At 43.1% G+C, this 14,448-nt stretch overlaps 1 protein-coding gene across 3 annotated transcripts in view; it reads right to left on the bottom strand.

Annotated features, from left to right (window-relative positions):
- LOC122934684 (EF-hand calcium-binding domain-containing protein 6-like) overlaps positions 1–14,448 on the bottom strand; it is a 159,875-nt gene that overhangs the window by 90,455 nt on the left and 54,972 nt on the right. For all 3 annotated transcript variants that reach the window (XM_044290365.1, XM_044290445.1, XM_044290522.1), the window contains exons 12-13: positions 12,754–12,819; positions 2,821–2,931 (exon numbers count right to left, since the gene is read on the bottom strand). In XM_044290365.1, the coding sequence (XP_044146300.1) occupies positions 2,821–2,931; positions 12,754–12,819 (177 nt within the window). The remainder of the gene's footprint in view (positions 1–2,820; positions 2,932–12,753; positions 12,820–14,448) is intronic.

Consider the following 14,448-nt stretch of genomic DNA (forward strand, 5'->3'; position numbering starts at 1 on the left):
TAATGGCACCTATCAGTGTGGGAGCTGCGTTGCTTGCAGAGCTATCTTGAAAAGTACTAAATTCAAGAGCTCCATCACAGGACACGAATACTCTATCAAGTCCTTCATTAATTGTAGAACAGTTGGAGTGGTGTATTTAGCTACCTGTATCTGTGGCATTCAATATGCAGGCAAAACGAAACGTGAATTTAGGAGGCGTGTTGGTGAGCATCTCCTAAAAATTTAAAATTCTGGAGATACCCCGGTGGCACAACATGTGGCCACTTGCCACCCTGGCAATTTGGACTGTTTTAAATTCCAAGGTATAGAACATGTTAGGCCACCACCGAGGGGAGGTGACATCGACGCGCTGCTGCTTAAGAAAGAGGCACAGTGGACATTCACTCTTAATACTGTGAAACCTAATGGCCTTAATGACACGATTTCTTTTGCCTGTTTTATTGAATGACCTCTAATTGCTGTCATCACTCTCCATTTTGCCGTGAAATCATTTTTACGATATGACATCTGTGGAGTAGTGACATGCTGACCTCCTTGAGATCCGCTATGTCCTATATAAACACTGGATGTACTAAACTGGATAATTCTGGTGTTTATTCCTGTACATTTCTTTTCCATCAATATTGTCACCTCATTGTAATTTAGTATGGGAAGTATGGGATCATCCTCCTTGAATAATTATAATACTGTAGGTGTTCATATTGCTGGCTATGCATCTTGTTATTACTAATGCCCTCTGATATGTGCAACTCTAGCAATCATTACAGAACTGATATATTTCCTCCTTTTTGCTATAATAACTAATGCAGTAAAGAGAGAAGACATCCGTCATCGGTTTCTCCCCCTCCCCTATGGATGACGTCGATGGGTGGGTGGAGCGATAGCTCTCCTAGTCCTTTACTGATAACGAGATGGGATGCGCGTCATCCGGTTGCGACGGGACAAATGATGTGCAGCCGGATGACGTGCCCTGCTCCGGATTGGGCATCTGGTGAGGTGGCCTCATAGATGGGAGGTGTTTCCTCCATTTAAACAAGTCCGCGCTACGCGCGGGTTACGGCCGCATTGCCGAAGGCTCTCTGCTGCACGCACGTCATCAGTGGCGTTCAGCACATCTCATGTGAAAATATAAAATGCTCCTGAGTTCTTTGTCAACCGTTATCCCCAGTGTAAGGGGATAATATCGAAACGGTGACAGTGAGCTTGGTGTTTAAAACAGGGCTACATGCATTATACCAACTGCATGTAGTTCCTACTCAGTCAGATAATTTCTAAGGCTTCCTGTTGCTCTGTGATGCACCCGGTGTGAGGGGGTGACATACGGTGACAACAGTGGCTTTAGTAACTTGCTCCTGATGAACCAACAAACAAGTTGGACAAGAGAAACGCGTCGAGCAAATTATTTCTGTGGAAACAGCTACAGATTGACTTGCTGACTGTAGGAGCCTAGTGGCTTGTTCCTATATTTTATCATCGGCTGGGGATTGGACTATCCTAGTAGTGTTACCTGACATTGTGTGGTGTGCAGAGTCTCTCTTATAGGAGACCTGTCACATTCACTCACTGTTTCAATCAGGTGCCTATGTATGGATGTCACCAGTACACCCCAGGCAGATAGAGGAACACGCCACATATCATTGACTCCTTATATTTTGGAGTTTTAGTGGTAGGGATGATTGTAGGGATCAGCATCATCAGTCTGAGATATCCCCTCTCACCCTACCAAGCCTAACTTGTTGCAGATAATTTTAATAATTAATATAATAAAATAATTTTAGCATACTTTATTTAGGCAGTAAAAAAAGGCATAAAAATCAGCCAGCACTGCCAGGTGTGGTGGTTTTACCTCCCTCTGACAGTGGAGCTCAGGAGTCTGTGTGCTGTGAACTAAGGGCTGTTCTGGGATTTGAAGTTTGAGTCGGGCTGAAGGACTCAGGCCCCTCTAAAGGCGAACAGGCCGCCTATGGACTTGATGAAGCTGAACTGCTAACAGGGTGTGAATTAACACCCAGGAGAAAAGGTGACTTTTATTGTTTATGGACTTTCCTTGTGTGTGAACAAACACCAAGCCACCTGCGTTTTGTGATACACCTTATCTGCATTTTGTTATACACCAATGTGTGAATAAACACCGCTGTTTGATTTAAGAACTGTGTACTTTGCCTCTATACTGCATCCACTAGTTCTAACTACCAGAGCGTATCCCCACAACACCAATAAGCAAAAGAAGGGACTGCGATCTCATCACCCCAACGTACTTTTCGCCCAAAGCTTATTCCCGGGGGTCCCTTGGATCCTCTGGTCTGGTATATTTATTTATTTCTACATGTTTTAGACTTTAGGAATGCTAGATTGTTTTTGAGAGCGTTTGCCTGCAATAGATTATATGGATATACGACCATATCATGGTTATATTAAGATTATATTAAAATTATACTGTTGCACTATAACTATTCAGGCAAACCACTATATTGTAACTATACAATGTACTAGCTATGCAGCCAGAACCAGAATTCGTTATGCCTAATTCTTGACAACCAATTTACTTTTGACTATTATGTGATCCTTGGGATATGCTTTTTGGTGACATGTGGTGTCTACTCAAGACTGTGGATATTTTAATGTGATAATTTATTACTACCTTTTATTATGTTCTAATAAAAATTTACTATTTATGGATACTGTGTGGTCTTTTGCTTGTTGGTGTTTATTCTTCTAGAATGTCTGTAAATGAAGCATTGTCTAAAGCAATGCTTGTGGAGAGTGTATTCTAAGTGCAAACTGCCTGCAAAGAATGGACGAACAGAAGACATTAATTACCGAGAATCAAACATTGCCATGAAGTGAGGGTATCTGACATTCCCATCTTCGTCAAGGGGGATTCTGTCAAGTAGCTGCTCCAAATCTTCATCAGTAATCTCCACACCGAACCTGAAACAGAAGTTAGTGCCAGTCAATGACAGAGCTCTTTTGGCTTGCAGGCACCCTCAATAATCCAAGCATATGGTTGCCATTAACTCTGCGTCACCTCATTGCCCCTCGCCAGCCAGTGCGCACACGTGAATATCAAAGGTTAATCAGGTTTTTCAGCAGTGAAAGAATTTCAAACCAAAAACCCTGAGCTTGGCCAAATGAGATACCAGCATACAGAGCCATGTCGGATTGTCCTCTCTGTAAGACTGTATTCATTAGACTAAAACAGTGGTATCGCTTAAACAAGCTAGCACTTCAAAAAGGCTTTTCACTCGCCCTGGATGGCATGAAAGGAAATGTACAAAAACATTGCTTTTCATGAGAAAAAGAAGTGAATTTGGAAAGCATATTGCAAAAAAAAAAACTAAAGAAACCTTGCAGACGTATATTCCAAAGGTGGTTGTATGTCTTCAATAGCAACTAAAGTGTTTTTATCCCTGGAGCACAATTTAAGCATAATCCCTAAAACACAGGCATAAATCAGGATGATTTACGAAAATAATGATGAACAGGGCTTCATTCATGATGTGGAGAGGCTGATAATGGACAGCTGACTTCTGATGGAAGAAGGTTGCAGAGGGGATGGGAATAGCGGTACGTTCCTTTACTTGTCGCAAGGGTAAAGAACACTATGCCAAAAGTAACCATTCAACTCATGGTGCGGACTGTTCATCACTTTGACAGATTTATGTAAATAAAATAGACCTTTGGAAAAATACAGAAAGATTCCCTGTCATGGCTTTAGACATAAATGTCTTTCTCAGGACTAAGTAGGCCACTTACTTAAATGTCCTGTAAAGTTATGTATATCACAGCTGATTAGCATATAAAAGGCGATTCTTCTTTCCAGCCCTATATCTTACATACTGAGTATATAGCCCTTTACAATAAAATATGGTAATACACTTAATGCAATTATATCGGCGCACACAGCTCTTTAAAGGTTAGATACATTAACCTTAAAGAAACACATAAAATGTAGACGAGTAATATTTTGCATCACAAACGCACATATTTAGAACGTGAAGATATTAAGGATTCAGACGATGGGTAAGGCAGACATCTGCTCAGATGCCAAGCAATGATGTGTCAGTATTACAATGAATTTTACATACTTAGTTTATGTTATATCAAGTGTATGAATAAAATAAACCAGAAATTAAAATATGTATTCATACACTAGATTATCAAAAGTTTAACGTTGTTACCTATAGGTAATTAAAGAAACCTACGTGAAGACGGGAAGACAGCAGCATTTAAAACTGTATCTTCTGTTTTATATGGGGCTGTTCTCTATATTTTTCCTTGTTGACCTCCTCTTTGTAGGAGGAATATGATAATTCTCACTATCCTGAAAGCTACAATGATATCAACTTATCTAAAAAAAGGTAGTATTTCCAATAACAACATTAAAGGGAATCTGTCAGCAGTTTTGACCACTAGGTAGGAAGTGGCCAAAGAGAAAAGGCGTGAGTAGGCACAAGTGCAAAAAACTTCAACGGGGTATATGTTCTGCTCATCTGTTTCTGACCGGGCGCAACTCAAGTGTTGGCATGTAGCAAGGCATAGGAGGTTGGTGCAGCTGATACAATCTGGAACCCCAGAGGCAGGAGCCGAACTGTCAGTGGAGTGGATGAGATGCAGTTCTGACAGTACTGGGTCCCTACTGCATCCAGGTCCCTGTCAGAACTGCAGCCATGGGAGATTGGTAAGAGGAGACAAAGCCCAATGAGGGTCGAAGTCTCACAAGAAGTCTCACATAGGAGGAGGTCCTATGTACCCAAAATGCATTGTCAATAAAAAGTATAGCAATCATCCAATCTCCGGTCGTGTTTTGCGTCCACAAGCTATCAATCTAGAAGTGAGACAGAAACAGTCCAGGTGCTCCTTCCCATGCAGCACTAGATAGGGGCAGGGAGAGCAGACAGACATACTTTGTGGAGTTTTTATTATTAGGTGTAGTGTGGATATGAAATTTCATTCTACCAAATTTAACTGCTTAAGTCCACTGGAAGGAGCTCTTCACACTGAGGAGCTTTCTGCTGTCATGTAAGGTAGGGAACAGTGCAGCCCTAAGTGCCACCCACACCACTGTCCCTTCCTACTTGGACGATCCGCCTTAAACGGTGGCCCCCAACTGGTCAACGGTCCCAAACCTGGATAAGTTCACATTAGCTAAACTAGATGAGAAACAATCTCGGAGTCCAATAGGAGACAAGCAATACCGGGATGTCATGTCAGGAGGCAAATCAGCGGCCAAAGGCAAAGTCAGGAGTGGGTTAGCAGTCAGAAATCCCTTGTGGGGCAAGGAAGACTAATCACAGGCAACTGTGGACAGCTGTTGCCTGTTTAAATACCCCGCCAACATGAAGCACATGGCGCCGGCACCGAACCTGATTAGCCCTGCATCCCTGATAGGCCGACCAACTCTATTGGGGTTGGTTGCCACATTATCTGGACGACACTGGTGATGCCACCATAGCAAGGCAGGAATAATTGCAGAAGGACAGGCAGGTAAGTACATGACACATACACTGAGCTGTTTTAGAGCCCCTCTCCTGTGCTCTGAATGGTGGCTGTAAGGGTGTCCTGATTGGATGCTACATCTGTCAGCCAGAGCATAGGGTGGGAGATGGCCTGTCTAGGAAAAAAAAAGGCTGACCCAAACATGTATGTGTATGGAGGTGGCCGGAGGAGTATCTTTAGACCGAAGAGGCATTTTGACCAGCTATTGCTAGCAGCCACAATTACTGGGGCAAACAGCTCCGACAATGTAGCACAAACAGTGCTGTTCTGGGTCTACTTACACCCAGCAGCTCTGCATATAACTGTTTTGTCTCTATCAGGACATCATTCATCCCAGTACATAATTGCTGAGACCAATAGCATCCCAATAGTGTTACTACTGCTGCTTCTATTGTATTCACAGTGCTATATTTCATCCTACTGGCATTAAAACTGAGACACAGCACCTTTCCATCCATTATTTTTCAATCCCAGAAGTGTTACAATATTGAATCTACTGTCCATTAATTGACCCTACTGAATTGTGTGGCCGGGAATGGTGAATGGATGATAACACAAATGCATTTCTTCCCAAATTGGTTTCTCATTCATTTTTTCCTTTCATCAGAAACATGAGCTAAATATCTATCTATCTATCTATCTATCTATCTATCCATCCATCTATCTATCCACATTATCATCGAACAAACAACACTGAAGGCTGAACTCAGTTTGAGATACCGTTCACTGAATGGTTCAGCCACTTGGGATCCATATAATTTTCCCACAGCTATTTATTTCTTTTATCTATGCATTCAAGGTGTCCCTGTCTACTGGTGCCATTGGGGCAGCTGAACTAGGAAACTAGTCAGACATGTGTTTAGCATACAACAGGCTTTACTATGAAAGACCACACCATTCCTATAAAACTTTCATTTTTATGTCAGTCGTCCACACTTCAACAATGGCTGTTATGCATGAGGGGTGAATGGGAGACAATGATGGAACATTGAGACAATGATGGGATTAGGAGACAATAGTGGGAATCAAGGCGACAGAGGTTGTGAGACAGTGTAGAGGAAGGCACATGAGCAGCAGGGGAAGATGATGAAGGAGGGGGTGAAAATACTCAGAAATATCAAGCAAAGACTAATATGATGTCGGGAACATTAGCAACACAAGTAATACACTAAATGAAATATGGATGTATAGCTAGCGAGATAGATCTGACAGGCAGGCGTTATCTAACTTTAGGACCTCAGCTATTGGGAACTATCTAACAAGGACAAAATAGCCAATCAATCAGTGGGACCACCACCAACCAACCACAGAGTATATCTTGTGGATATGCAATAAATGCTTTCAAAAGCAAAAAAACTTTAAAGGAATTGCCCAACAATAAGAACATATCATCTATGCAGAGAACAGGTGATAAGTATCTGATCACTGGGGGCCCAGTAACATTGTAGGTAAGCATCAGAGCTGCTCCTCCATTCATTCTCCATGTGGCTGCTGGACATAGCGGAGGACAGAGCTTGGCTATCTCCAGAAGGAGGACAGAGCTTGGCTATGTCCAGTAGTCCTATAAAGAATGAATGGAGCAGCAGCACCATTGTTCCATTTACTCCATAGACTACCGGTTCTTGTGACTGGTGGGGGTCCCAATAATTAGATAGGTGAGTTGTAATGGTGGGACAAGCACTTTAGAGAGCACCAGGGTCAACCAGGGTTGAACCTGCTCTTCAAAGGGTCATTGAGTTTTCAAAAAAGTTTTGATATTGTCATAGAGAGCAGAAGTAAGATGATAATCCCACAGGCTAGCCGCACGTCCAGTCACCGGAGCAGGCCGAACTGAAACTTGAATAACGGTGAAAAAGAAGAAGAAGAAGAAGGTCAGTGCACTGAAGGAAGGTTCGTGGAACAAGATAGAGCGTATGTAAAGTCTTTTAATGGGATATCAGAGAACGTGTTTCGGAGCCGAACAGGCTCCTTCTTTAGATCTAAATGGCTGCAGAGCCTGGACCTCAGCTTCTCCCCTAGGAATTTCTGAAGATACCTGTCAAATGGATACATCCCAGCAGAGATCCTCTATTGGTATCACCCAGGTGACATCCAAATGCATTCATTTGACAATGGGACATCACTTACCACAAACTTAGGCAACTGGTCACAACTAGAGAATTTATTTTTATGAAGAGGAAACTGAATGTTTCTAAGGAGTTAATTGATGGGACAATACGCTGCCAACCTGGAGCAGCTGAAATCCTGCTGCAAGAAATATATGTAATGTAATTTTGATGAGATCTGAAGCAGGAGCCGAAATGCGTTATCTGACATCCCAGTAAAAGAGTTTACATAGGCTGTATCTTGTCCCACGAAACTTCCTACTACGAGAAGCGTGCAGACCTTCTTTCTCTTTTTTTCTTCTCTGTTGTTCAAAAGTTTTTCTCTGTGACCCTATATTTAAAAAGGAAGAAAGGTACCCCTTTAAATCTAGATCAGGATCTAGACTTATGATAGGAGATGTGATGGCAGAGGATTTAATAAATGTGATGGAAAATAAGAGGACATTTTGAAGGTAAGTCTGCAGCAGTCTGCAAGAAAACCTTGACTTTAGAAGATTAATCCCACACATTAAGGCAATGTTAATGTTCTGGAGTTAGCAGTACAGAGCACCTCATCCCAACTCACAATTTGTAGCTGATTTTGAAAATAGCAGTTTATTCACAATTTGTCATACAAACTGACAGAGCTAGAACCATTACAGTAAATATAATCAGGGGCGGACACACCGCATGTGCAGCCGGTTCGGTTGCACAGGGGCCCAGAGCAAGAGGGGCCCCTTCTTACCGGCGGCAGGGGGAGATGAGCGCTTCCATTGTGGAAGCGCTCATCTCTATTCATCTCTATCGTTGTCCTTAGGACGGCGATACAGATGGATGCTGCGGCGGGGCAGGGGAGAAGTGTCTCCCTTCCCCAGTCCTCTCATAGGTTGCAGGCCTAGTGGCTATAGCCTATCAGAGGCTGGCACAAGCGGTGCAATGACATCATCGTGCTGTCTGAGCCGTACAGCGTGGGACACAGGCCTGCATCGCATCGCTGAAAGCAGCAAGGAGGTAATAAGTATATGTGTTTATTTATTTTTTATTTACACTTTGCTAGGGGCCCTATCTGGCACTCATGGGGGGAACTACTGGGGCCCTATCTTATGTACTGGCACACATGGGGGGGAATATGGAGGGGGAGGAGAAATATGGGGGCTCTATCTTATATACTGGCACACATGGGGGGCACTATATAGGGGAAAGAACACTATGGGGACCCTATCTTATATACTGGCAGACATGGGGGGCACTATGGAGGGGGAGGAGCACTATGGGGACCCTATCATATACTGGCACACATGGGGGCCACTATGGAGAATGGGGGAAAAGGAGCACTATTGGGGTCATTAAATAGGGGCATTATACTGGCACACATTATGGGGGCATTTTATACTGGCACATTGTCAGTCACCATAAGGACAAGGGGAGGTGCACTTTTGGTGCACGATATAGGAGTATTTTATACTGGCGCAAATTATAGGGCACTATGGGGACTTTGGCTCAACTGGGGACACTAAGAGAGTTTTTGGGGCACACAGTAGGGGGCATTGGCACACATTATGAGGGTACTATGGGGACATTGGCTCTACAGGGGGCACTAAGAGGTACTAAGAGGAGGTATTTTTTATACTGCCACAACAGGGCACTTTTATGTACTGGCACACAATATAAGGGGGCATTTTCTACTGTTACACAAAAAGGAATAAAGAAAATTATTACTACTGGGAGCATTATGGGCTTTATTACAGTTGAGGGACTATGAGGAACTTGAATACTAGTATGAGCACTATAGGAGCATTATTACTTCTGGGAACCAGTGGGGGCATTATTACTGTAGGGGCACTATTACTACTACGTGTTGTCTGGTAGATAACCATTTCTACTGATTGGATTTTGGGAGCACTGTTACTGTGCGGGGCACCCTGGCACGGTATCAGCTTAGCACAATTATTTTTGGGGAATATTATGTTTACACTATTAGTGTCAGGGACACTGTTTCCTGGGTGTAGTTTTTTTTAGGACACTGTGTGCCAATAATTATTGAAGGGGAACTATCTGTGTGTAACTAGTATATGGAGCACAGCAGGCACAGTATTAGAGGGGTGTTGATTAGGTGGGAGGATGATGGAAAATTAAGATGTCTGTCTGTCAAACCCTGGACTATATAAAGCCATTTTAGCAATACAGCTTTGAGACTGACTGAACTGCAACAGTTGGAACTGTTATGCTGTATTTATTACAATTAGTATATTTGCAGCGATGAAATTGGAGAGGGTAGTTGGCAAGCATTGCGCCTCATTTATTACAATAAATAAAGGAGTTGTGTTATCCTAGACTTTGATGGTATATCACTAGGATATGTTACCAGAGTCAGTCCCACCTCTGAGACCCACAACTATCTCCACAACAAGCCTCCAAAAGAGAATGAGAGTGCACTGCGTGGTGTGCTCTACATTTATATCAATGGGAGTTACAAAAAAAGTCAAATGAGCACTTTTGGCTACTTTTAGAAATGGCTACCCATAGAAATGGATGGCGAGCGCACCATGCAAGAGTGCCCACCACTACATTTACTTCTATGGGACTGCTGGAGATAGCTGAGCCAGTGCTCTGTTATTTTCTGCAGTCCCATGGAAATTAAGGTGGGACCAGCATCTATCTGACATTGATAGCATATCCTAGCAATATGCCATTAATGTCTAGACAACCCCTATATCAGGAATCAGCAATCTCCGGCACTCCAGCTGTTCTGAAGCTACAACTCCCAGAACAGCCGAGTAAGTGTGCATGCTGGGAGTTGTAGTTTCACAAGCAGCTGGAGTGCCGAAGGTTGCTGATCCCTGCCATATATGTATTCCCCCTGTGGATTTGTAATTGTCTTGCTTTTGGAATTTCTTTTTATACCTTCTATGAATACATTTGCACCTTTTTTTTTCTTTAAGTGAGCCTAGATGTACTTCAACCTGACCTCCTAATCTTGCTAGTTTTCTTTTTGGAGTGAGAAGACAGATGTCGAAAATTCCTCATCAGATTTGTTGCAATGATACAATGATAGACAATGATAATTAATGTGAACTATTGTGTTTTGTAAGAATCCCATGTACTAGAAACTTGCATGAAATTGGACAACCAAATCAAAATGATCATGATTTGAACCCCATTATGCCAATGCATGTTTTCTAAAAATGGCGTGAGACTAACTGTCTAACCTTCACAAGTCCAAGGATTACTACTCACCATGCCCCTACCCATTGGTATCAGGGCATCCCTGGTTCATAGACCAGCTGCCTGAATTCTTACTTACAGACATTTTTATTCTGGTTGAAAACCATTCGCAGGCACATTGGCATTTACTAGCCTACTTTAACCATTTCGCAACCACCTATTGACTATATATGTCCAGGCGGTGGTCCTTCATCTCTTAAAAGACGTTTTAAAATATCTGTGCAAAGATCACAGCTGCACGCTAATCGTGCAGCTGAGGGAGTGGGTATCTGGCTGAGGGAGCTGGGAGCCGGCTGTCAGTGACGGCAGGGCACATCATAGAGAGGGCAGGGATGGTTTTTTACTGTCCCTGCCTTCCCCATCACTCTTCTAGCCCTGCCTCCAGCGACCATAACCTATACATTCCATATATCAAAGCATCCATTATAGAAAGGGGACATAATAAAAAATAATATTTTAGTTTAATGTTGTGTTATTAGCAAAAAAAAAATATTAAAAGGAGACAATTTACATTTTTCCTTGTTATAAAAAATAAAAAGAATGCTAAAATAAAATTAAAATAGAGCCCCATGTATCATGTAAAAAAAAAGACACAAAAATTATTTACATAACCATAGCATGCTTTAAAAGACACATGTATTAAAAAAAAAAAAAATTTGGAAAATGTGCCGGGTCCGGAAGGGGGTAACTGACCCTGTCTTGAACTGGTTAATTCTGTTTTTGTTCACATGTTACCCCTTCTCTCCAGATCCCCTGAGGAGTTGTTGTACTTAGGACAGAAACATGTCAAGTACAGAGTTAGGGAACAACCAGGGCTAGCTGGCCTCAATAGGGTCAGGTTCTGGATGGGGTTGCCCTCATCAGGGCAGATGCTCTGTATTACATAGGTAGAGTGTAATAGGCTTCCCTTGCCACTTCTTAAGGTATATCATGGACTTTTCAGATACCACCTACTATCAAGATCTGAGTGGACTATACCCCAACCCAGGGGAGTCGTTAGGTCAAAACATTTGGGGCTTGAGCCCCGGATGTTTTGTCCAGTGCCCCAAATGTTACGTTGGCCCCACCCCCTTGTACTTGTTCCGCTACTTGCGGGCTGCGCGGGCATGAGTTCAGTCACTTCGGTGTGCCATCCTGTCCTGCAGCGCGTGATCCAATGAGACCTGCATCTGTAGGTTATGGGTCTCGCGGGATTGCGCGCCGTAGGACTCGATTGCGCACCGAAGTGACTGAACTCATGCCCGTGCAGCCAGCAGAACAAGTACAGGTGAGGGGATGATCTGTGGGGTTGCGCAGATGGCTAGGCCCTTCACAGTAGTTATTAACTCCTTTCAGCAGTCCCCATTTCACTGAAGAGGGAACTGCTGAAAGGGGTTTAATAACTACTGTGAAGGAGGGACTGCTGAAAGGGGTTAATAACTACTGTGAAAGGGGACTGCTGAAAGGGGTTAATAACTACTGTGAAGGGGGGAATGCTGAAAGGGGTTAATAACTACTGTGAAAGAGGGACTGCTGAAGGGGGTTAATAACTACTGTGAAGGGGGGACTGCTGAAAGGGGTTAATAACTACTGTGAAGCCCCCCCCTCCCCCCCACCCGCGATGGGAGCATGGTTTCATGGGGTGGGGGCGTGGCTTCACGGGGTGTGATACAGTGGGCTTGTGCCCCGGATGTTTTCAGACCCTAGCAACGCCCCTGCCCCAACCTTTATCTTGGACTGACTATTGAAAGCTGGAAATATATATTTAGCAACACAATGAACACCCATCGACTTTTGGGTAAGATGGTTCCTTTTTCATACTTGTGATTTGAGAACACACTTACATTTATTGATGTGTTCTGAAGTTATATGCCACATAATCAGATTTGCCAGCTGGCGAACTAACAGACTATGAAGTACTATGCCCATGCATAACTATGACCGGCACATTCATAAAAAACAATACCTGCTCTCTATTGCTGCTCGGAATTCCTCTTGGCTTATAACATTTCTCTTGAATTTATCAATTTTCCTATATAAGAAGAAAATAAAGTGTTATTATCTAAAGCATATTTTATTTTTTAATTAGTAGATTCAGCATACATCCTAGCTGTCCCTGTCAAAAGACTTGCATACATTGCATGGTAAATTAACCACATCCCAAAACCACAGCAATCACGGTAAAGCCAAGTGAGTTTTCAACAGTGTTTTTTTTTTTTACTGCATAGCCAAAATGTATGTAGCTGCTGCATACCTCAAAGCAATAGGCAGCTCTAGCCAAGCTAATAGGGGGTGTGAGCAATAAATGTGCTTAGAGCAGCATAAATTCTAAATACAGCCCTGATAAGAGACACTGCATTGATGGTACTAATAAGAGGCACTGTGCAGCTGGTATAGTTTGGACCAATAAAAGGCACTGTGTGGCGGGTATTAATAACAGGCAATGTGTAGTTGGTACTAATAAGAATAATAATAATGGGGAAAATCCACAGCACTCCTCCGTTTTGTAGAAGATTCCGGTGACTTTATTTAGCTAAGCAGCATACAATTGCGACGTTTAGACTATAATAAGTCTTTATCAAGCAGTATATGTATGCTGCTTAGCTAAATAAAGTCAGCGGAACTTTCTACAAAATGGAGGAGTGCTGCGGATTTTTCTATTATTATTCCAAGGGACCCTTAGCCTGGATATCGACCTGCGAGCACCATGTCTAGACCATAATTGCTGGTACCAGATGAATTGGACTTTTCCCTTTGGTGGGGTATGTAGTGCTGCTTACTTTGATGTTTAAGAGGTACTAATAAGAGGCACTGTGTGGAAGGTACTAGTAAGAGGCACTGTGTGGGAGGTACTAATAATAGGCACTGTGTGGCAGGTACTAATAAGAGGCACTGTGTGGCAGGTACTAATAAGAGGCACTGTGTGGCAGGTACTAATAAGAGGCACTGTGTGGCAGGTACTAATAAGAGGCGCTGTGTGGCAGGTACTAATAAGAGGCACTGTGTGGCAGGTACTAATAAGAGGCACTGTGTGGCAGGTACTAATAAGAGGCACTGTGTGGCAGGTACTAATAAGAGGGACTGTGTGGCAGGTACTAATGAGAGGCACTGTGTGGGAGGTACTAATAATAGGCACTATGTAGCATGGAACTAATAAAAGGCACTATGTAGCAGGTACTAATAAGAGGCACTATGTAGCAGGTACTAATAAGAGGCACTGTGTGGCAGGTACTAATAAGAGGGACTGTGTGGCAGGTACTAATAAGAGGCACTGTGTGGCAGGTACTAATAAGAGGCACTGTGTGGCAGGTACTAATAAGAGGCGCTGTGTGGCAGGTACTAATAAGAGGCACTGTGTGGCAGGTACTAATAAGAGGCACTGTATGGCAGGTACTAACAGGAGGCACTGTGTGGCAGGTACTAATAAGAGGCACTGTGTGGCAGGTACTAATAAGAGGCACTGTGTGGCAGGTACTAACAGGAGGCACTGTGTGGCAGGTACTAATAAGAGGCACTGTGTGGCAGGTACCAATAAGAGGCACTGTGTGGCAGGTAATAATAAGAGGCACTGTGTGGCAGGTACTAATAAGAGGCACTGTGTGGCAGGTACTAATAAGAGGCACTGTGTGGCAGGTACTAATAAGAGGCACTGTGTGGCAGT

The sequence above is a fragment of the Bufo gargarizans genome, chromosome 1 (assembly GCF_014858855.1).
Source record: "Bufo gargarizans isolate SCDJY-AF-19 chromosome 1, ASM1485885v1, whole genome shotgun sequence".
Taxonomy (NCBI): Eukaryota; Metazoa; Chordata; class Amphibia; order Anura; family Bufonidae; genus Bufo; species Bufo gargarizans.